Source organism: Micromesistius poutassou (assembly GCF_964030765.1).
Source record: "Micromesistius poutassou genome assembly, chromosome: 3".
Classification (NCBI taxonomy): domain Eukaryota; kingdom Metazoa; phylum Chordata; class Actinopteri; order Gadiformes; family Gadidae; genus Micromesistius; species Micromesistius poutassou.
In genome coordinates this window covers 7,921,183-7,943,727 of record NC_140273.1, presented here as the reverse complement: position 1 = coordinate 7,943,727, position 22,545 = coordinate 7,921,183, and the positions used below count along the sequence as shown (strand labels likewise).

The 22,545-nt window shown below is 46.1% G+C and overlaps 1 protein-coding gene across 1 annotated transcript; it reads right to left on the bottom strand.

Annotated features, from left to right (window-relative positions):
- Positions 1-184: 184 nt before the first annotated feature.
- cabp4 (calcium binding protein 4) lies at positions 185-13,962 on the bottom strand (the record flags this gene model as incomplete). Its single annotated transcript, XM_084465414.1, has 8 exons — positions 185-213; positions 3,465-3,612; positions 5,716-5,825; positions 6,531-6,674; positions 7,462-7,492; positions 12,579-12,705; positions 13,422-13,505; positions 13,907-13,962. The coding sequence occupies 8 exons, from the start codon at positions 13,960-13,962 to the stop codon at positions 185-187; spliced, it is 729 nt and encodes a 242-aa protein (XP_084321540.1).
- Between the last annotated feature and the right edge of the window lie 8,583 nt (positions 13,963-22,545).

The window sequence follows — 22,545 nt, the reverse complement described above, 5'->3', positions numbered from 1 at the left end:
AAGTAGCGCATTACGATTTCTTGATGCCCCGCTATGTTCAATGTAGCAGCAATTATGTTACAAAATGTATTACTTTGTAGCAAAGAGTAGTGCAAAATATACTGTATCACAAACGGAACAACTGCTAAAGTTGCATTCATTTGCTTGTGTCCTTCCAATGCGTTGTAGGCTTGCGTCCCTCTGTTTACCGCGCAGACAACATCATGACAAATTCTGCAGGAGAAAGAGACAAGGGTTGCGCAGAATTAACAGCATACTTTAATAATAAAGCCAAAAAAGATAAGACAAAAATAGAAAAATAGTTTGGCCAAGTAGCAATGGTACCAATCCATAATATAATAAACCCAGTTGCTCAATGTACTTCAACTAATAGGCTGCAATCGATCGGCCTGTCTGCTAGAAAATACAAATGTAGGCATATTACATTATATATTGAATCAACCTGCTCAAAATTGCTTACAGAGGTTTACAGTGTTTTCAAGTAAATAGTTCTCTCCGGTGCGCAAGGCTGGGATCCAGGGTCAAAGACAAGTGCACCCTTGTTTATGTCCCTTTATGCGGGTTTACTCGGTACATTTTCCTTTTGGAGGCTCACGTCTTCTAGTCTAGGTTTCGTTTGTTTTGATGAAAGGTGAGTAGGGGACTGGAGTGCGTAGGCCTAGGGTCAATGACTCATGCTTGTTCGATTATTCATTGTCTTCAATGGCTTGTCATTAAGATTCTATAAAGTAAGCCTACAGTCATAAAAAAACGTGCTCAACTTTGCCACAAACATGCAAGTTAAGTTGTTAGTTACAATTGTTTTTGTCCTTGTTTTGGTTCTTTAAGCACATAAGCAAAGCACATAATCCTTGGCATTCAACGTACAAACGGTTTGCCTTTTTTTTCGGATATGCATACCCTTCCTTCTAGGCCACAACTTAACAAACTATACGTGATGGACAGGCCTTGTATTGGCCACTCAAAGTGATTAATAATATGGAACATTCAGCGTCTGTTTGAACAAGGTTCTGTCCTCACTTTCCCCAGCAATCTGCTGTCAATCAAGGCGGTTTAGCAGTGTTTTCAGTCACCTGACGATAGTGTTTATGGGGCGCGGCGGGCCGTTTAAGCCTCCAATCAATGCTTTCTTCCTACGACTCAGTGAAATAATGTTCCGGTGGATCTTTAGGGGATGACTTCATTGATCGGCTCAACGGACCGACTGTAAATTCAAGGCCTAATCCAGTGGCAAAAGGCTCGCCAGGGACCCCCTATTGAGGATGCTCTCTTTAGTAATGCATCAGATCATGCATCAGCCCCACAGGCATGGATCGTTTTAAGACGTTTCCTAACCCAGAGCCAAGGCTCGTCCAATGGATCGACTATTCAGTTGTATAGCTGTTTACAAAGAAAGTACGTTTAGGAAGAATAAGGTTGGGGGTTGGCAGGCTTTTCTTGTTGCCGACCTCCAATGACTTTACTGAACCCGCACAATGTTGTATCCTGTTTATAAATAGACTAGTGTCAGATTATGATAAAAACCTCTTTATACCTCCTCTTTATCTTGTATCATATTTTATTCATTATCATTTTCTTCCACCTGCCTCATCTGCATGGTAGCCCACAGCTGCTGCTGTGACTCATCACATCCTCTTATCTGTGCCATTGACTCTGTTATCGTTGTAGTATCTTTGTGCAGTAGGTCAACGCTCTGACTGTTCAAATTATAATTAAAACAATTTCAAAAGCTACATTTCTGTGGTGGGCAGAAAGACATTTTGTTTGTGCAGCACCGTTCAAACAGAATCTTTACTCACAAAAACCCTTGACACAACATTTCAGAATGACAATAAAAGAAATATAATTTTAATTAGACCTATCCTTAGAATGTGTAGAGGTAAGGCTGTTTTACTCCTGGGGTTAGTGTTAGTGTTAACTATTGGAATGTAATAGTGAATGAAATAATACTGCAGGACGGATTCTGCCGAGTGGAGGCTGGGTGGAGGGAGGTTGGAGGAGGAGGGGGCTGTCAAGGGCCTGCCTATATGGATGCTTTCTGACAATGACACGCCTATTGGCAAAGGCTCCAGTAATTGTAATTGATCAGATTGTGGGTAGACAAAGGGAAGTGGGGTGTTTAATGGGTCAGTCCACATACATAAATACACTGCAAACTGACAGCTGTGTGTGTGTGTGTGTGTTTGTATGGGGTGGCTCGTGTCATCCTATAGCCATTGTTTTGATGTGTTGTTTACTTATGTGTTTGTGTGTGTGTGTGTGTGTGTGTCTGTGTGTCATCCTATAGCTATTGTTATGATGAATTGTTTACTTGTGTGCATATGTGATTGTGTGTATGTGTGTGACTGTCTGTATGGGGAAATGTGTGTGTGTGTGTGTCATCCAATATCCATTGTGATGATGAAAATGTTGTAAACCGACACTGGCACTCCTGTGGGGCTTAAATGTGTCCACATGCACAATCTTCAAGGTGTGTGTGCTTGTTTTGTGTGCGTGTGTGGATCTATAGCTGTTGTTTTGATGAGCTGTTGTTTGCATGTGTGTGTGTGAGTCCTGCAAGTCCTTGAGCTGTCAATGTGTTGTGTTTGTGTGTAGTGGGGGGGGGGGTGGTGCAGCAGGAACATTGATCTGCTTAATGTACTACTGATTCAGCTAGACCAGGCCTTTTCCAATATGTCTGACTTGGTCTTCCTCATTGTCACCTTGCTCCCACCCGTTTCCTTCCTTAGTTTCTCCTTCTCTTCTCCTTCAGCTCCTGGTCCCCTCACTCCTGTTCCCTAGCGGAACTCGCCTTCTGTGCTTTTATTCTGAATTCCCTTTTTGTAGACTTTGACTCTGGTCATTACTATTCCCGACTGCCTGGGTTGTGTGCTCCGAATGCTCTGCAGCTTTAGTGATAAAACGATACAGAATTAAAATACAGGAATTTGAGTTCAGAGGTAATGGTTGGACGACCTCATGCTCCTCGACCCGGATGGATGCTGCACGTCTTTTCCTAAAGGGCCCTCTGGGATACCTTGGTTTGAAAAAATGGAAATCTGCAGGGAGGGACCGTAACCTTCAACCTCAGCCACATTCAAGCCACATTCAAGCCACATCCTAATGATTCACTTTTCTTTGCTAAGCAGGAACCTCCCTATTTTACGTCATACTTGCATCAAGAGCGCATTAGGTTAGGGATTATGCATTGTATAAGATGGACCACTTATTTTGTACGATTTATTTTTGCATTTATTTATGCTTTATTCATAAAGATACCGTGAGTTAGACAGGAAGGTGTGGGAGAGAGACCACGGGCAGGCATCGAACCCGGGCCGCTGCCGCAAGGACTGAGCCTGGAACGGAACGTGCTCTGCCCAGGTAAACCACCGGGGCGCCCCCAAAATGAACCTTATTTAACCAGATTCCCACCGCCACCCTTTGCGTGACCCCCTGACCCCTCTCCTCCCCGGGGTGGGACTCACCATCGAAGTCGATGTTCCCGTCCTTGTTGAGGTCGATGTCCGCCAGGATCTCCTCCAGCTCCCCCTTCTTCAGTTTCTCCCCCAGGAGGCCCTTCAATGCCTCCTTCAGCTCGTCCGGGGTGATTTTACCGTCGCCGTCGCAGTCAAACTGCCAAGGGCCGCATCCAGTGCCGGAGGGGGGGGGGGGGGGGGGGGGATGGGTGTGTGTGTGTGTGTGCGTTTGTGTGTGTGAACGTGTGTGTTGTTTGTGTTTGTTTTGATGTGAGTTGGTGGATCATGCAGTGGACGCCGTCAGAGATGGAGGGATATTGGAAAGACATGAGGGAAGGGAATGAGGATTAGTAGTTGTACCTAATATGGAAGTGCAGGTTTGTATGCGAGGCAACGGACCAGAAAGAGAAATAAAGGATAACTACGATTGTGTTAGGATTATAATACGTTTAGCATTCTGAAGGCGAGATGGAAGAAAAGAGGCTTTGAGTTCAGAAATTGTGCTTTTGAAACCCCATAAAGCAGGGATTTGGAAGCCTTTGTGATGGCAGTGGTTTATAGTCTATAGTCGTAGAGGAAAAGCTGTCTAAGCTGAACGAGAATATTCGTCTGTTCACCCTTCATCTTGGCCCATATAAAAAAATACAATCTGCTCTCAATCTGTTGTTTGGATATTGTGGCAGTTAAAGCAGTTTTTTTTTGTGATGAATTATATCTACTCGATTAATTTTCCCTTTCTGGGTTATAGCTTCATTGTCAAATTAGCTAATTGTAAGTCGCTTTTGAAAAACGCTTCAGCTAAATAAATAAAATATAATGCAATTGATTGAGGTTAGCTAAGCTCTTTCAAGTCTAACAACTGCAGTCCACGATCTCTGGGGAATTTGAAAAATACCATGAGGGGTGATTTATTTAAGCAATCTTACACGAGATGGCGTTCTTGAATGTCATTATTGGTAGCTACGCGAAGCACAGCTGTAGGAACGAGGCGCTTGCGCCGAGTTCCGAAGTCTTGTGTAAAATATGTTCATATTGTGGGTTAATTTGCCCTCAGTTCATCTCCATCAGAAAATAGTTCCTATAAATGATAGCCGACTCTTTGGTCAGTTGAACGTTGTTATAGAAACTAGGCTCATGAAAGTAGTTTCGGCTAGTTAGCGTAGCGATACTTTCTGTAATTAGGCACAATATTTTTGTCCGTTCTTTCACCAGGCATTTAAACACGCTCGAGAATGGGAATTGACCAATCGGAGTGCTTGCTTAAACTTGCGTGTTATTGAATTATCTGTAAGAGCTTGAAATCAGTGTATTGATATTGTATTGAAGGTCAATGTTACTTGGAATCTGTGTTTTGATGAAGGTTGTTTTTAATTTACTCTAACAAACTCTGGAAAATCCAGAAATAGAATCAAACACATTTCAATGAATGCAGCTTGAAATAATTCCCTTTTTTTCTATTCTGATTCATCTTACGTTTTTTCTGCAGCAACATCAACTATATGCAAAGCATAATTATCAAAGACAAACCCCTTGTGACATTTATTGAAATGACGACTTTGTATGAAGGCGAAAAGAGAATTGATGAATAATGATAACGATGAATTACACAGTTCTGTTTCCCTTTTTGATCCCCTGAGTGTCCTTCCTCTAAACGTCTGCTGGATATACTGTACATGTGAAGTGTAAATACTACTAATACTAATAATAGTTTGTTTTGATGGAGACCGGGGATGTGACACTTTGAACTACGGCAGCTAGAGGGTGCTACAGCCCACTGAGGCACATTTAGAGAGCAAGAATCTGGCGGTGTGATGCAATGACACTATGTGGGTCACAATCCAATTCATTATGCTGCATTGGGATAACGCAGTGTTGTTGCATATTAACTGCGGGAATAAGATATCCAAGTATTACAGAATGGTCACAATTTTGCAATGTGGCAGAATGGACAATGGGTTGGACAAGGCCTGTTCATGAAATATTTAACAATGTTGATTTTTTGAGAACTGATGCCGTAGTGGAAAGTATAGAATCACTATTCTCATTTGTATCTATTCATCTTTAACTTGTATTGGTGTACAAGTTCCCGGGAAAAGATCACAGTTCCATCTGCCCTGACTTCCTCATCCGATTCCCTCTGTCCTCTCTCAGCCGAGGTACTCTCTCATCTTCCCTGACTCACGCTCTCATCTGAATCATGCTCTTCTCTTTCATCTTCCACCAGCTCTCTCTGTCTCTCCTTCACCTAGCTGCCTCTCACCTGCTTAAAGGCACTGCGCAGCTCCTTCAGTCCCACCATGTGGGCCGTCTCTGCCAGCATCCTGGGACCCATGAGCTCACAGAAGTCATCAAAGTCCACGTGACCACCCCCTGTCGGTACGCACGCACGTGCACCCACACCCCCCCCCCCCCCCCACACACACACACACACACATACATATGAAATCACTGTCACCCAAATTGCAGTGGAAAACAGGGCTGAAAGGAAATTAAGGATTGAGAGGATTGAGAAGAGCGAAGAGTGAAGAGGGGCGAGGAAAGGAGATGAGGCTAGGAAGGGGGGGGGAAACTGGAGAAGAGGGGGGACTGGGAGGAGACAGAGGGGAAGGAGAGGGGAGGAGATGAGGGGGAGGAGATGAGGGGCGGAGAGGGGAGGAGATGAGGGGAAAGGAGGAGGAGTACTGGAGGGATGAGGAGATGAGGTACAAGGAGAGGATGAGAGAGAAGAATCCATCTCCACCTTGGTCTGCACCGGCTCTATTAGGGCCATTAATCAGTCGGGCTAATCCGTCACAGATGGCCCAAACTTCAAAGGCAAACATCCATTTTACATGGACACAGTAACTCACATGTAAACATGGGGCACACAGCCTCTCTCTACCGCTCGCTCTCTCTCGCTCTCGCTCAAGGACTTCATCAATCATATGCAAAATGGACCATAGACCACAGACACATGCATTACTACATGCCCGTCAAACCAACAACACACACACACACACACACACACACACACACACACACACACACACACACACACACACACACTGGGGTAGAGTCCCACGGACACAGACTCACACTTCATCTTGATCTGCTGGATGATCTCGATGATCTCCATCTCCGTGGGCATGTAGCCCATGGTCCTCATGCAGTCTGCGATGTCCTTGTAGTGGATGAAGCCGTCGGCGTCGTAGTCAAACTCCTTGAAGGCCACCTGCAGCTCTGAACCAGAGGCAGGGAGACAATGGGGTAAGCTTTCACCAAAACATCCACGTCTATACACACGCAAACCCACACAGGCACGGGCACGCACGCACGCATGCTCACACACATCTATGCACAGTTTACACACACACACACACACACACACACACACACACACACACACACACACACCATGCACAGACACATCTATGCACATACATACACACACCCACACCATACCACACCATACCACACCATACACACACACACCACAAACCATGAAAGCAATTACGACAACAACATTAAACGTGAAGAATTGTCCTTAACGCTCCGCCCGCCCAGGCTGTAATTGATGCACACAGACACCCTCACACTCCCTCACACACCAGTGAGTCAGCCCACACACACTGTCCCTGCATGCAGGAGGAACACCCCCCCTGACACCCCCCCCCCCCCCCCGACACCACTGACACTCAGGGAAGAAAGTTCTGTATGTTTCCGTGAGTGCCAGGAGGTAGTGGATTGATGAAGTCGGCCAGTTTTGTCTGAAGTTGTGTATTTTAACAACCCCCCCCCCCCCCCTCTCCCATAGCTCCTACTCACACACTCACACTCAGGGAATAGGATGTTATGAGTCACAGGGGGAGCCAGGTTTCATGAGGTATGAAAGTGAAGCCCCTCACAGGATCACGTACACATAAACACACACACACACACACACACACACACACACACACACACACACACATACACATACACATACAAACGTCTTGGGCGTAATGACGCGAACACAGACTTCACTTACCATCCAACTCCTGGGGCATCAGGTCTCTATCCTGGTGATGGCACAGGGGGGGGGGGACAGAAAGGGAGTGAGAGAGAGGCGAGGGACATTGGATGAGAACGGGAGGATGTGTGAAGGGAGAAACAAATTGGAGTGAGCAATGGAAAGTGAGGCAAGAGAGAAATTGGACGAAAGACCTGAAGAGAGAGTGAGGGGGAGAGAGAGCGAGGGAGAGAGAGAGAGAGTGAGGGGGGAGAGACATTGGTTGGGGGATAGCGTTTGATTTAGAGAGGAGGTGGATATGTTGGAACAGGACTGAGAGCCATTGGAGAGAGAGAGGGGAGAGAGACATTGAAAGAGAGAGATAGTGAGAGTGGGGAGAGAGAGACACTGAACAAGAGAGAGAGGGGAGAGGGAGTGAAAGAGGGGAGAGAGACATTGAACAAGGGGGAGGAGTGAGAGAGTGAAAGGGATGAGAGACATTGAACGAGAGAGGGGCAAGAGACGTTGAACACGAGAGAGAGACAGAGGGGAGAGAGACATTGAGCACAAGAGGGGAGGGAGACAGGCGGAGCAGAGGAGAGGGTTTGAGGGTTCAGACGGCGTACCACCATTAATACCTATTACCCTCCTGCGAAAATCCCTCCCTCAGCTGTTAGCATTATCAGGACGCACATATCCTGTCAACAAATCTGCATGCTGGAGTATTTCGCAGGCGTCACACACGCACGCACGCACAGTATTCCTGTGATACTCCTAAGATAAAAATTATTGAGTCATCCTCATCACAGGACAGCCTGAGCAGCACGAGTTGGCAAAAGAAGATGCACCTTTTGAAATATTCAAGTGACTGTGTAGTAAACACAGATTTCCTCCACAGAAACCTACGCCAACTGGCTCCACGTTGACGCTAACGCCGTCGGACACAAAGCCAACAGAAGCTAAGAGCTCTGTGTCCACTGTGTTAGCCTCCGTACACGCATAGGCTCTCTCCGGCGGAAGTACAGAGTACTTCCGAGTACAGAGAAACCACTCGCATGTACACACCTCGTGTGTGTGTGTGTGTGTGCGTCCGGTGACATTCAACACTGTGGTGACACTTCCACTCCAGGGCCCCAACACAAAGCCCCCTCGTTGTCACGCACTTTACCCTGTATCAACTCACTGCACACACAGGTGCTGCGCCCAAAATACCCCAGCCCCATTTATGATTTATGAGGGCAATCTTTCACGTTTTTTTAGGTCCCGGGGTGCGGAATATTTGTACATCTCATGGGCCTAAAGGAGCGGTATAAGAGCAGGCCACCGGTGGTGTATCCTCTCCAGAGGAGTAGGCAGCACCAGATTACAAGGGCATTGTGGGATGTCAAGGTCACCCCGTTAATTGTTTTTCTCTTCCTCCCCCCTCCCTCCCTCCCTCCCTCTCTGCCTCTCATCCAGAGAGGGGGTAAACCGCATCATTCCGATGGCGAGTCTCAAAATCCTCAGTCAATACGTGTCCATTAACGGTTAATTCCATTCTGCTGCGCTGCCACATGCGCTGCCACATGCGCTGCCACAAAGCAGACGAGTGCTTTGTAAGGCGTGACGCATGGGCGCATGGACGCAGGGAGCAGGGAGGAGGAGGAGGAGCAGCAGGAGGAGGAGACGCTGCTGTTGCTGCTGCTGCTGCCGCCGCCGCTACACACAAACAGACACACACACACACACGCGTGCGCGGCACGGAAACACATCGATAAAACACGTAGTCATACATAGGAGGAAATCTCCATGCTATTAAGTCCGTCCACGCAGTTCGTCCACAATCCACATTAAGATTTAAATTAAGATCCCGTCTATTTGAATTGTCTCCCTTGCTGTTCATTAGGGTCACATTTAGTGACGTAGCAGATGTTCTTATCCACAGCATAAAAGTGTGTGTTAAGCCTCACAAAACCCCGTCCGTCCTTAATGCTGCTGGTTCCTCTCTAGTGGACCTGACTCTGGCTCCTCCTGAGCCATAATGGGAGATGACAGTAAGCAGCGCTTAAGGGGGGGTCGGGTTAATAGTATTAATACTGCTTGAGGAGAGTATTAATACTGCTTGAGGAGAGTATTAACACTACTGGAGGTGAGTATTATTTCGACTAAAGGAGAGTATTAATACTAATAGACAGGCGAGTAATAATATTACTAGAGGAGAGTATTAACACTACCAGAGGTTAGTTTTAATACTACTAGAGGAGAGTATTAATGCTACTAGACAGGCGAGTAATAATAGTAGGCCTACTAGAGGAGAGTATTAATACTACTAGACGGGTGGAAGTATGAATAATACTAGAGGGGGGAGTATTACCACAACATAGAGCGGTGAGTATTAATACTGCCAGAGGGGTGAGAACAACAGAGGAGAGTGTTAAGGCCACTAGAGAGGAGAGTATGAATACTACTAGAGGTGAGTAGTTATAGAACCAGAGGCAGTATTAATACTACTAGAGGAAGACCAAAGACAAAGGTGCGAGCCAGACAGACGGACAGACAGGCAGGAATACAAACTAACAAAAGAGACAGGCAGGCAGGCAGGCAGGCAGAAAAACAGAAGAGACAGACAGGCAGGCAAACAAGACTGAAAAAAGAGAGGACGGCCACGACCCAGGGGGTTGTGGTAGAGCAAGGGGTCCTGGAGGTGAGGGAGTCCAGTGCTCCGGGTGTGTTTGTTTGTTTCTGTGTGTGTGTGTGTGTGGGGGGGGGGGGGGGGTGGGGGTTGTGTTCTTATAGAGCAGCCCCCCGGCGTAGCAAAGAGAGAGGCTGTGTGGGAAAGATAAACGCTTTAGGCATTCATTTTAGCATTTACTCCCATCCCCTTTGTAGCACGCATGTAGCATACGCCGCGGGGCTAACGCGAAGGTCAGCGACAGAAGGGGTGCAGGCTTCCACTTCAACAGCCTCCTGAAGCAGGCCGGGGCCGCTCGCTGGGGAGCCCAGCGTACGGTATATGTGTCACTGGCTTCAAACTCTCTCTCTCTCTCTCTCTCTCTCTCTCTCTCTCTCTCTCTACAGGTTCCTTCTTTTCTGTGAGACCCAGAGAATAGAAAACGTTAGCGAGCTTTCTGTCGCATATGCAGAAATGCCGTCTACTCCCTTATCTTCAGGGGGGAGAATATTGCACAGCGCAGCGTTTGGAGTTTATCACAGAGTTGGAATAGACTTTTTTTTTTTTTTCCCACCGCATTTGCTGATGTCTCAGCGGCACGATATTTGATGGTCCAGCTCGCTGCACCCGATACTGTACCGTGTGTACTGCTTTTGTAGCACCCTGAAATAATTTAGTGATGACCTTGTGTTTGCAGAGCTTGTTTTTTCTTTCTTTCTGCGTATCCAGCTTGCTGACGTGGTACAGAGAAGATGTCTGTTATTATTTTTGCTTCCGTCAGAGCGATTATTCAGCCATCGATCGACGCGTCTCCTTGAGAAATTGTTTTCAAACCTCTTTTATGATTTTACCCCATTGTGGGTTGTTTTTTACACATAAAGCACGCTTGTCAGATGCCATATTGACGAGATAATACGTTGTAAACTACTTCTGTGGACCAAGGCTGAAAAAGTGGAGCACAGTTTGGACTTTTCATAAACTTTTGGGGCCAACTCAAACAACGAACAATCTTCTCAGCGTCACTCGCATATCGATTAGCGCCTAAGTCTCCACGTTTTCTCCAAGATCACTCCATCTCTCCATAGCTAACTTATCGATGACATATACACCTGCTTTACCCTCCTTCCTCACCGCCCAATGCTTGGGCTTAGTCCCTCTACATCATCCGATAAATCAGAGAAGTAACTCCATCATCACCTCAGTGTTGATAAGCATCCATCCCCCCCCCCCCTTCACTCAGCCCGTGTTAGAGCAGATAAACCCTTCCTCCTGGTTATCCTGTCTATCAGCATGCCACTGCTTCATGGAAAGTAGGCCAGGGAAGATTCCACAGGCGGTAACCAGGAGGGCGAGAGAGAGAGAGGTGTCTGTGTACACCGCATGAATCAACAGAGTTGTATCGATGACCTTGTGCTGGACTGGATCCCATTTCGGCTCTTCCTCTCTCTGCCTGCCGGCCACCAGCCCCGCGAGACGCACACCAGAGAGTAGTGGACAAAGAAAATGGATGGCTAGATGGAAGGCGGATGGATGGATTATATATATATAGAACAGTGTTTCCAGCAGCGATTCCGGCGTGTGTGTGTGTGTGTGAGGTGCACTATGTTGGGGCGTGTGTGCGGTGCTGATGTGAGCAGGCGCAGAGAGGTCTGCATGTGATCACTGATTCCAGTAGGTCTCCAGTGCATTCCAGCTGAAATGGGCTCATTCAGTGGCATAACAAAAGCCTGCGACGCCAATTTGCAAATATGTATTAATGTGAAACCTCTGGGTTCATTATGGATTCCTAAGGTGCATTGTCAACGGGCACAGACCCAAGTACATCTGGACAAAATTGAAAGGACTACAACCAATCAGAGCAAGGGAAGCTGTGACACATCGGCGTCAGCCATCTTGGTTGTTGTTCATGAAAATTGGCCCAACCTAGGCCAGGCCTGCTGGAAATCTGTCTGGACGGGAGGGGCTCCAGACGCACATGCCAAAACAAATACCACACAAGCTTGCAGATTTGTCTAGTATAACAATTTATAATTATGAAGAAATAGCATGTGAGAACAGTAGGTGTGCCAGCCAAATTATTTTGGCAATAATTAGTTAGCGCGAATACAGTTTTTGGTCTGCAATTTGTTGCTTTGTATCGTTTGGGTTTCATAATACTGTAATGTTACAGTATTACGTAATAATGTTCTACAAAATCAAATATCACAACAGCTGGTTGAGGTAGGACAACTAACCTGTCCAAACAGCTGGTTGAGGTAGGAGACGTAGGACCACTAACCTGTCCAAACAGCTGGTTGAGGTAGGAGATGTAGGACCACTAACCTGTCCAAACAGCTGGCTGAGGTAGGACCACTAACCTGTCCAAACAGCTGGCTGAGGTAGGACCACTAACCTGTCCAAACAGCTGGCTGAGGTAGGACCACTAACCTGTCCAAACAGCTGGCTGAGGTAGGACCACTAACCTGTCCAAACAGCTGGCTGAGGTAGGAGACATAGGACCACTAACCTGTCCAAACAGCTTGTTGAGGTAGGAGACGTAGGCTGCAGCCACCGCTGACGTGTGGCTCAGGCTCCTCTTGCCACGCTGCTGTGCTTCCTCGGCTTCCTTCCGAGAACTGGACTTAGCTGAGGAGCTGAGGAGAGGACACATGCTTGAGTCCCACGCTGCTCTAACAACCACACAGCCAGCCAGTGGAGGACAGAGCGAGCTAGGTACACCGTATCTCCGTGAGCAAGGAGAAGGTTGGCTGGGGGGGTCAGGTTAGAAGGGGTCAGCGGGGTTTGGCTCCCAGATAGAATCTTTTGGGTTCTGACCCCAATGTTCTGCCCAAGGGAGTCTCAACACCCTGCCTGCTCCTATCAGGATGAATCCACTAGTTATTCACTGTGGATTAAAGCATTTGATTCATGGTAAATCTGTGTTTTCTCCTTGTGAAATGACGTGGCATTGATGTGTTTCTCTGCTTAAGAAATAATGAGCTCCTTCCCAGGATCCTTCACGACCGCTTCAGATCACGATATTTTCCAAAACAACTAGTAAGCTCATTGATTTAATGGGAATGAGTCAATAGTAATTATTGTGAAGCCTTGAGGGCCTTGATTGACAACAGCCACGAGTAATCAAATCGAGTAGACCTCTTTGAAGGAGGCAGAAAAGACGGGACTTAACCTTCGCAAGACAACCACAAGCTTGTCGCTGAGTTTTTTTGTTTTTCTTTCAGCGCGTCGATCAATGTAGCGCTGATTGCGTGCATTATGTTAGACAAATGACGCCTGTTTCAATCATGTTTTCCCCCGAAAACATGATTGAAACCAAAAGGGGGTGTAGGTAATGGAGAAGGAGACCCACAAGAATTTCTTGCCCAGGCTGAGCTGAATGGCCTTGTGCCGGAACCTTCCGGGAGATGGGGTCCGGCCGCGGGGAGACGGTGCACTGGAAGAGGAGACAGAGGACCGTTAACAGTACCAAACTACTCCTTCAGTAGTTTAGACGATCATGTTTGTCAAGAGAGGCGCTTGATGGTAGCACATGATGTGAGAGACGCCTCTTTCTGGTTTATGTATTCATAACTCAATAAGAAACCTACACGCTACAAAGAGGCCATGACTCAGAATGTTCAGCTGGATGTCTTTTAAATAACGTCATGTTTTCAAAGTCAAACCGTTTTATATCTCAATAAAAGAAAAGGCATTCAGTTTAAAGTGCATCACTCTCTCTCTCTGGGTCTATGTGTCTCTCTCTCGCAGCCTTGGCGAGCCTATGCAATTTCCTCCAATGAAGCTTGTGTCACTTTTTGTAATTCAGGCATCGGCGGTGTTGGCTGTCTCACCAACCTGGCAGCTGCGGACGGCCGGCTGTCTGCAGCTCCTTTCACGCCCTTCACAGACATGCTGGCTGAAGGAGGGCAAACACACGCTTCTGCATGGGAGGAGAAGAGGTAATTGATTGATGCAAATGATGGCTGAAGGGAGTGCAGGAGAACATCGTTGCTCTTCTAGTATTCCTGATTTAAGTTGCTCTTATGATATTCTGGATTTAAGTTGCTCTTATGGTATTCCTGATTTAGTTGCTCTGATCATATTCCTGATTTAAGTTGCTCTGTTCATATTCCTGATTTAAGTTGCTCTGATCATATTCCTGATTTGAGTTGCTCTTATAGTATTCGTGATTTGAGTTGCTCTTTTCAGATTCCTGATTTAAGTTGCTCTTATGGTATTCCTGATTTAAGTTTCCCTTATAATATTCCTGATTTAAGTTGCTCTTATGGTATTCCTGATTTAAGTTTCCCTTATCATATTCCTGATTTAAGTTGCTCTTATGATATTCCTGATTTAAGTTGCTCTTATGATATTCCTGATTTAAGTTGCTCTTATGATATTCCTGATTTAAGTTGCTCTGATGGTATTCCTGATTTATGTTGCTCTTATGGTATTCCTGATTTGAGTTGCTCTTATAGTATTCCTGATTTGAGTTACTCTTTACAGATTCCTGATTTAAGTTGCTCTTATGGTATTCCTGATTTGAGTTGCTCTTATAGTATTCCTGATTTGAGTTGCTCTTTACAATTTCCTGATTTAAGTTGCCCTTATGGTGTTCCTGTTTTAAGTTGCTCTTTTTGTATTCCTGATTTGTGTGTGCCTATTCTGTTTCACATGTGTGTGTGGTGGCCTCTTGGTCCCCATATTAGGGACAGAACAGTTTCTAGAGCTTGCATGTAGAGGACATAACTTTGTCATGTTTCTTTGGCACAAACAAGGAAAACAGACAGCGTTTAAAATATGCGTGCAGGGTCTCTTTCCCAGTAACAAAGAAGCTCACAGGAGAAGGAAATGCATTCAAAGCTAATTCAATGAGGAACAAAGAGGAATATGTTTAAGGCATATATTTGAAATCCTAACTGACAGCCACAAAAAAGCAATCAAAACAAAATAAAAGAGCGAGAGTGCCTAGAAGGAGAGAGAGGGATTTAGAATAATGTATATGGGTGAGGACGTTACCGGAGGGAGAGTGTGTGTTGTGTGTGTTGCCAAGGGCCCGTGGTGTCCTGGCTATCTGAACAAGCCATCGACATACAAACACACTGCAAACACACAAAAGCTCCACACGCATGTGTATGCCCCGCAAACACATGGCGCAAACACACAAAGACAACACAAACACACCCATGCAAACAGCTAGTATTCTGTGGTCACATGTACGCAGCACACACAGACCCGTGCCATAGACAAATCAACATGCCACAGGCACACATCGCAAACGCACACAGCAACACGCCACAGACACAGAAAATATCACAAACGCACACACCAACAGGCCACAGAGACACTACAAACAAACCAACATGCCACAAGCACAAACTCACGATCACACCACTAATTCACAAACACACCACGATTACACACAACAAACATGACACCAACGTCACCAATGCCCCACAGACACATAAACATGGCCCACATGCACATGGCCACACCAAAAACACACAAAATCGCACACAAACTCGCCGCAAACACACAAACTTGCCACAAAGCCACAAACTCTACAACAGCCACACACCGACACGCCACAAACACACATCCCATTAAGAGTTAATGCCCCCTGTGCCTTCCCCAGGCCTGTCGGAGGGTCTCAGGAGCCCAAAGTCTGCTTGGGGGGCCCCCACAGTCAGCAGAGGCGACCCCTAACCAAAAGAGACAGGAAGACAGGCGAGCCTCTCTGATCACCATCAGCCATGGCAGCCGCACCCATAAAACGCTCAGGCGAACACGCAGGCCATTATATAGGGGAGGGGATACTGAGTAGCACAAGACGCCTGTGAAGCCATGTGGGCTCAACTGGCCTTTTGTGGTGTTTTTCATCTTCTTCCCCATGTCGGCCCGTCACACATTGTTAGGGAGAAGCTGGTTCGCTATAAGTGAGCGTCCGTGTTAAACTGTTTGTTTATTTTTTTTTTTTTGTACATCAAAATTCTGTGTCACTCGCAAGTGAGAAATTGTTTCATCGGGCTTTCAATGCACTCGCAATAGTGATTTAGAAAAGGACACACACACAAACACACACACACACACACACTGACACACACAAACACTGCAACACAAAGGTATGTCTGACGCTTCTTTCATTCCTCTCACCGTTTTCGTTTCTCAGACAGATTTATGTTTTTGTGTTGGTGAGCTCAGATTGGACGCCCCAAGAGGCGCTTTCATCTTTCAGTGAACAAAACACCCTCACGCACACACATACGCATGCGCATGCACATACACACATACTGACTCACTCACTCACTCACTCACACACACACACACACACACACACACACACTCACTCATACACAAGCACACACACATACACACAAACACACAAACACACACACACACACACACACACACACACACATTTCAAAGGCAATCCGTTGGTCGTAAAAACAACTCCCTCAGTGACCAATTGCTGTCAATCAAGCGGGCTGACAGGTGGTTTAGCGTCAGATGCTAATCTTGCTAATTGAAGTGAGGGGAAATGCAGTTGTGGGGGGGGGGAGAAGGCTGAACTGACGGGGCTAGCCTGGTGCTACAGAGTCAGAGCTGGGGGTATGGTATAAGTTATGATCTGGGTTAGCAGGAGGTGACGTGCATGTTAGCGAACGCAGTCGGGGATCTGCTGCTGCTGTGTACTGATGCACATTAGCGCTCGCATTGTAATGTGCAGACTACGACACTCAAACATTCATACACACACAAACAGACACAGGAGGAAAGGCATTGAATACTTAATGTATGCAACTGCACGTACACACATAAACACACAATCACAAGTGTGCGCGCACACACACACACACACACACACACACACACACACACACACAAGACACACACACACACACAAAGACACACACACACAAAGACACACACACACAAACACGATCAACACCTAATGTATTCATTACATTATATATATATATATATACACGCAGGCATGTATATATGTATTCATACATACATGCATACATACAGGCATAAACATAAATATACAGTGAATTATTTGTATGTACTCAGAGAGAAGTGTGTACTTCCCTCTGATATTTCCCATGATGCAGTGCAAGAGGATTTAATAGGATTAGTTCCTGGAAGGTTTTGTTTAGGGGGCAAAGTCCTGCGTAAGAACCTGAGGGAAGGCAATGCATGATGGGAATAACCACCCAGCTAAAAAACCTGTGTAGTTGAAGCCCGTGTTCTGTAACATCTTTCTTCTGGAGTTATTACTCTAAACTATAATCCATAATCAAACGGAGAGGGCCCAACCTCCGCCTGCTCCATAAACATCAGTGATCAATGAACACCCTGGAGCTGACTTAATCACGACCCACCGGAGCCCTGACCCCTCAGGACCCCTACGGACCCCTACGGACCTAACATCCTATTCCATTATTGAAGATTGATGCTTCCACCCACAAAGTTTAGGAGCAACAAACTAATGTTAAAAAACTCACACCATAACATTCAACGCAACATTCATTTGTCTCACACAGGGAGCAGAGCCTTTTGTTTGGCCCTCGGTTGGCGCGTTGCATTTAATTAACTCGGCTGCTGTATTCCGGGAGGCTGAGGCCGGCTCATCATGCACACAGGCGCGGAGGTTGGAGCATCACACCGATTGTGATCGCTGCGCAGGCGAGGCGCTCAGTGGCGGCGGTGGCGGCAGTGGCGGCAGTGGCGGCGGAGACAAAGGCCCCCGTTGACACGGAAACAACATTCCAAGGAAAACAAATCAGAGTGAGAAGGGCGGACCAGGCCATCTGCTCTGCTGTCTGCACGACGAGACGCATCACCGCCAGAACACAGACTTATTAGAAAACGAGCACAAAGGCAACGCAGCGCCGCCGCCTCGTCCTCTCAGTGAGCCGTGAATCCAGGATCGTAAAAAAAAGGCAGTAGGCTTGGCTGGGCTCGCTCCTTCGCGGCCCGATGCCTCCGTTGTTCTTTAAGGGGGGTTATTTTTAAAGAGAGATTAAGCGGTGTACGGACGGGAACACGTCGACTAGGCAGAATAATGTGGCACGGCAGCGAAATGTTGCGCTGGCACCTGCAGCCGTCGCCGCTCCTGTCGCCACTCAGACAAACAGCAGCAGGCCGAGGAGCGGGAGACGGATAAGAGGAGGAGGAGGAGGAAGACGCAGGGAACAAGAGAGGAGACTGAGGGAGGGGGAGGAGGAGGAAGAAGAAGAAGAAGAAGAAGAAGAAGGAGAAGAAGAGATGGAGAGAGAGAGAGCTGTACCTGCTGTGTAGTTACCCCGGTCGCCCTTCTTCTTCCTAACTTCGCTGACTAGGCAGACGCGTGTACCGCCACCTCCTCGCAGCCCTTTACCTCACCTCCCAGATTATATTAGAAGGTGATAATCCAGCTAAATATGTCCAGATTAGAGATGTCAGTGGCTGTCTTCACCCCTCCCCTCCCCCAGAGGGAGGCCTGGCGGGTCTTGTCAATAGGCTGTGTGTGTGTGTGTGTGTGTGTGTGTGTGTGTGTGTGTGTGTGTGTGTGTGTGTGTGTGTGTGTGTGTGTGTGTGTGTGTGTGTGTGTGTGTGTGTGTGTGTGTGTGTGTGTGTGTGTGTGTGAGAATGATCGATTGCTCACACTTGTGATTCGGAATGGGGGAAAGAACTCTATATAAAACACAAACAAGCACAAGTAACTGTACTGTAAATGTCAATGTTTCGATGCAAGCAGCGCTAAACTGTATGTCAATTCATGGCCTGCAGTGAGGCCACTCTGGGAGGAAGACAGCCTGTCTAGCTCCCAAGTGCTGGGCGTTTTTATTGATGGATCTTTGTGCAGGGCTGTTGTTAAGTTAGGCTGAGGATTTAGAGGGATTTCCAAGCATCCACCACGGGGTGTCTATTGAACAGCACGTTGCTCATTGACTGGCTGAAACCTACTCAATGGCTGGCTTCTGATAAATGCTAAGCTACTGGCTCAGCAAGAGTTGAAACCCACTGCAACATGATCTACTGTCGTGCAAAGTCATTGACTGCCAGTGCTGCATAACTAAAACTTAACTGATTAGAGCTCATGAATGAGGTTAAAGTGAAAGTGTGCTCACAAGGTGAGTTTCATTTCATGGTGTCTTGGTCAATTGGAGATGGGGTGTCAGCAGAGGAGTGGGGTGTCAACACTTAAATTTCATGAACGGTGCAATCTCTGTTTAAAAGTGCGTCATTAGACTTATATAAATGTAATTTCTCCCCTCTTCTGGCGAGGCTGACTCAGGATCTTCAGCGGTGGTCTCTTTTGCCTCTCTCTCTTGCTAGGCGGATAAACTGTGTTAAAATGAATGTGCTGCCCAAATTTCTATATCTCTTCCAATGTATTCCTAGCCTGGCTCCGCCCGCCCACCTACTTCCGCCCAAATTTCATTTTCCCTTCAGTAGTCAGTCTGGGGCTGGGGCTTGTTAGTGGGATTTTGCCCGAACAGATTTCTGTGTGACCAATCAGCGAACAGAGGAAGTGGCTGAGAACGATGACGTCGAAGTAGCGACGTATTGTCAATGACAAGACCCAGCCTCGACAGTTGACTGCAAACATTATCTCTGTCCTTACTATAGAATATTAATGTAGAATTTGTAATTGTTCCTTGAACTCTAAAATTAGATGAACAAAACCTGCAGCTATCGTTGACAGACATCTTCACGCTTCATCTTGTTTTGTTTGTGTACACAGCCTGCGCATGCGCGCAACGTAGTTTTCGGCCGGTCCCGGTGTATGACATACGTCACGACCAAACGCTATTGCGATTGGTTATGGCAGATCCAGAGTGGCACTGGGCAGATCCAATAGTTTTAAACTTCAACAGACACCCGCCTACAAGTGAGTGAACGTTTGCCAATTACAGCAGTTCCAGACCTTCTGTACAAATGAAATGAAGTACGATGGTCTGGTAGCACCAGGCTAATGTATTCCCATTTTCCTTACTAAATGTTTCTTTCACTCACTTGACCACACAATCTCCCAATTTTTATGGAACAAGAAGCTCCATAGAATTAAAAAAGACACTTTACAAAAACCTAAGGAGCTGGTCTAGCCCTCCCCAGCTTCTTACTCTATTACTGGGCAGCAAACATTAGAGCCATGTTACACTGCTGTTGCACTAATGACCAACCCCCACCATGGCTACAGGTTGAGGAGGCCTCATGTGGTTCATCATCTCTGATGTCCCTCTTGTGCTTCCCCACAACTATATCACCATCTGTGCACTCAGATAGTATTGTTGTGAAAAACTTCTTAAAACGTCTTAAAATCTGGACACAATTTAAACAACACTTTACGCTGCAATCTATACCTGGTCTGGCTCCTGTTCACTCTAATCCCCTGTTCACTCCATCCATTATTGAACGCCTTTTTAATCTGGAGAGAAAAGGGAATTTCATCCTTTAACCATCTTTACATTGATGGTAAATTTGCTTATTTTAGTCAGTTAGCACAGGCTTATAACTTGCCCTCCACCCACTTTTTCAGGTACTTGCAGATAAGAGATTTTGTACGTAACCGATTTCCCAGTTTCTCCACCATACCGTCTCCCACACTTATTGACACCATCTTTAAAACTAACCCCTACCGGAAAGGTACAATATCAAGGATTTACTACACTCTTCTTGCGCACCAATCCTCAGCTTCTGATGCCCTACGCACTGCATGGTCGGCTGATCTTAATATAGAGATAGACCCTGCGCTCATCCTCTGTTTGTGCCCGGCATGGAGTCTTACAATGCAAAGTAGTGCACAGGGTCCATTGGTCCAAAAGTAAACTGGCTCGTATATTCCCAGGTGTAGACTCAAGCTGTGACCGGTGCCATTTAGGACCGGCCGGTCTTGGCCACATGTTCTGGGCTTGTCCTGTCCTTGCATCGTTCTGGAAGGGTGTTTTTGACACTCTTTCAGCCATTACTTCTAGCAACATCTGTCCCTCACCATTAGTGGCCATTCACTACCATCCTACTTCTGTGAACTTGTGGCCTTTCTCTCACTCTTAGCGAGGCGTGTTATATTCATACTTTGCGGTCACGTGACTACCTTGGATACCTGGAGGGCAAGAAACGCTGGCAAAATGGCGACGAACAACGGCCAACCAGGGGAATTGCAGCCTGGTTGGCCGATACAGATTTCCGATACTTAAATAAATAAACTATTTAGACCATTTGTCACAAAATGTTAAAATTAGATACGAAGAGAAGATAAACATACTCAGAACTTGTGATCCATACACAGCACCCGCTGATGTAGGTTATTCATTGCTTTGAAGCTGGCAAAGACGCTACCAGACTTGTAGTTTGGAGATATTTACATTTATCTCATAGAGAATCTGTCACCTTATACCGCACAACAATTGAAAGCCTACGGATGGGTTAACAACACTGTCGTATGGGAGGTGAAAAACAGGAATATCTTCATAATCAAAGCAAAGGTGAATGTTACTATTCCACCATCCACTATGAAATGTCCCATTTTGTCCGTGATTACATAGCCAATGTGGTCTTATTATAGCCCGATCATTCACTAAAATACACATATAAAGATTAAAGCATCCAGCATATGATTTCAACAATGTGTGAGGGCAGGGATGATCGCACAGTTGCTGTTACAGAATGCTGCGCGATTTAATCTGCACAGTGGAATGAGCGCTGGGCGGAGATGTTCGCGCATTTCAGAAGCAGGGAGATTCCGTACAAAAATATATGTCAGTTTGCCATGTGTATGCCTGGCACAAATGCTCCCGTTTAACTAATCTTTCCATCATGGCGGTATTTGGACTGAGAGGAACCTAAGGACCGTTCGTGTGGTAAAACTGGCGACGTCCTGATTAGGTTACTAGGTTTTGTTGCTGGAGTTCTTGCCCGCCAGCCAGTGGTTGTGACGTCACGTGCAAAGTATGAATTGCTACATTGGAAGAACTCCCACCCCCCTCCCACTCTCAATGGATTAGGGATGCCCTTCATTTTATGACACTGGAAAAAATAAAGTACTCTTTGCGTGGCACCTCTACTAAGTTCTGTAAGGTCTGGGAACCCTTCTTAGATCATGTCAGGTCTCTTAAACTAGATACCGCCACCATTGATTAGTTCGCCCCAACAACGCACCATTGTCCTGTTCCAACTAGCCTTATTGGTTGCACATATTAACAGCATGCAGCACTACCTTTTAAAAAAATATATATATATATTATTATTTATTATTATTATTATTATTATTTTTGTATATTGTTTTATATATTGTATATTATATTGTTTTTTTTGTATATATATTTTTTTTATTTGTATTATTATGCATATGTTTTTGTTTCCTTATTTACGGTCTTTACATTGCTCAATGAATGCAAGTGGATGTGTGTGTGTTTGTGTCTATGTCTTTGTGAGTGGATGTGAGTGAAAGAGTTGAATGGTCAGAGAAGATGGGATAGTGTGAATGAGCATTTAAGCATATGTTT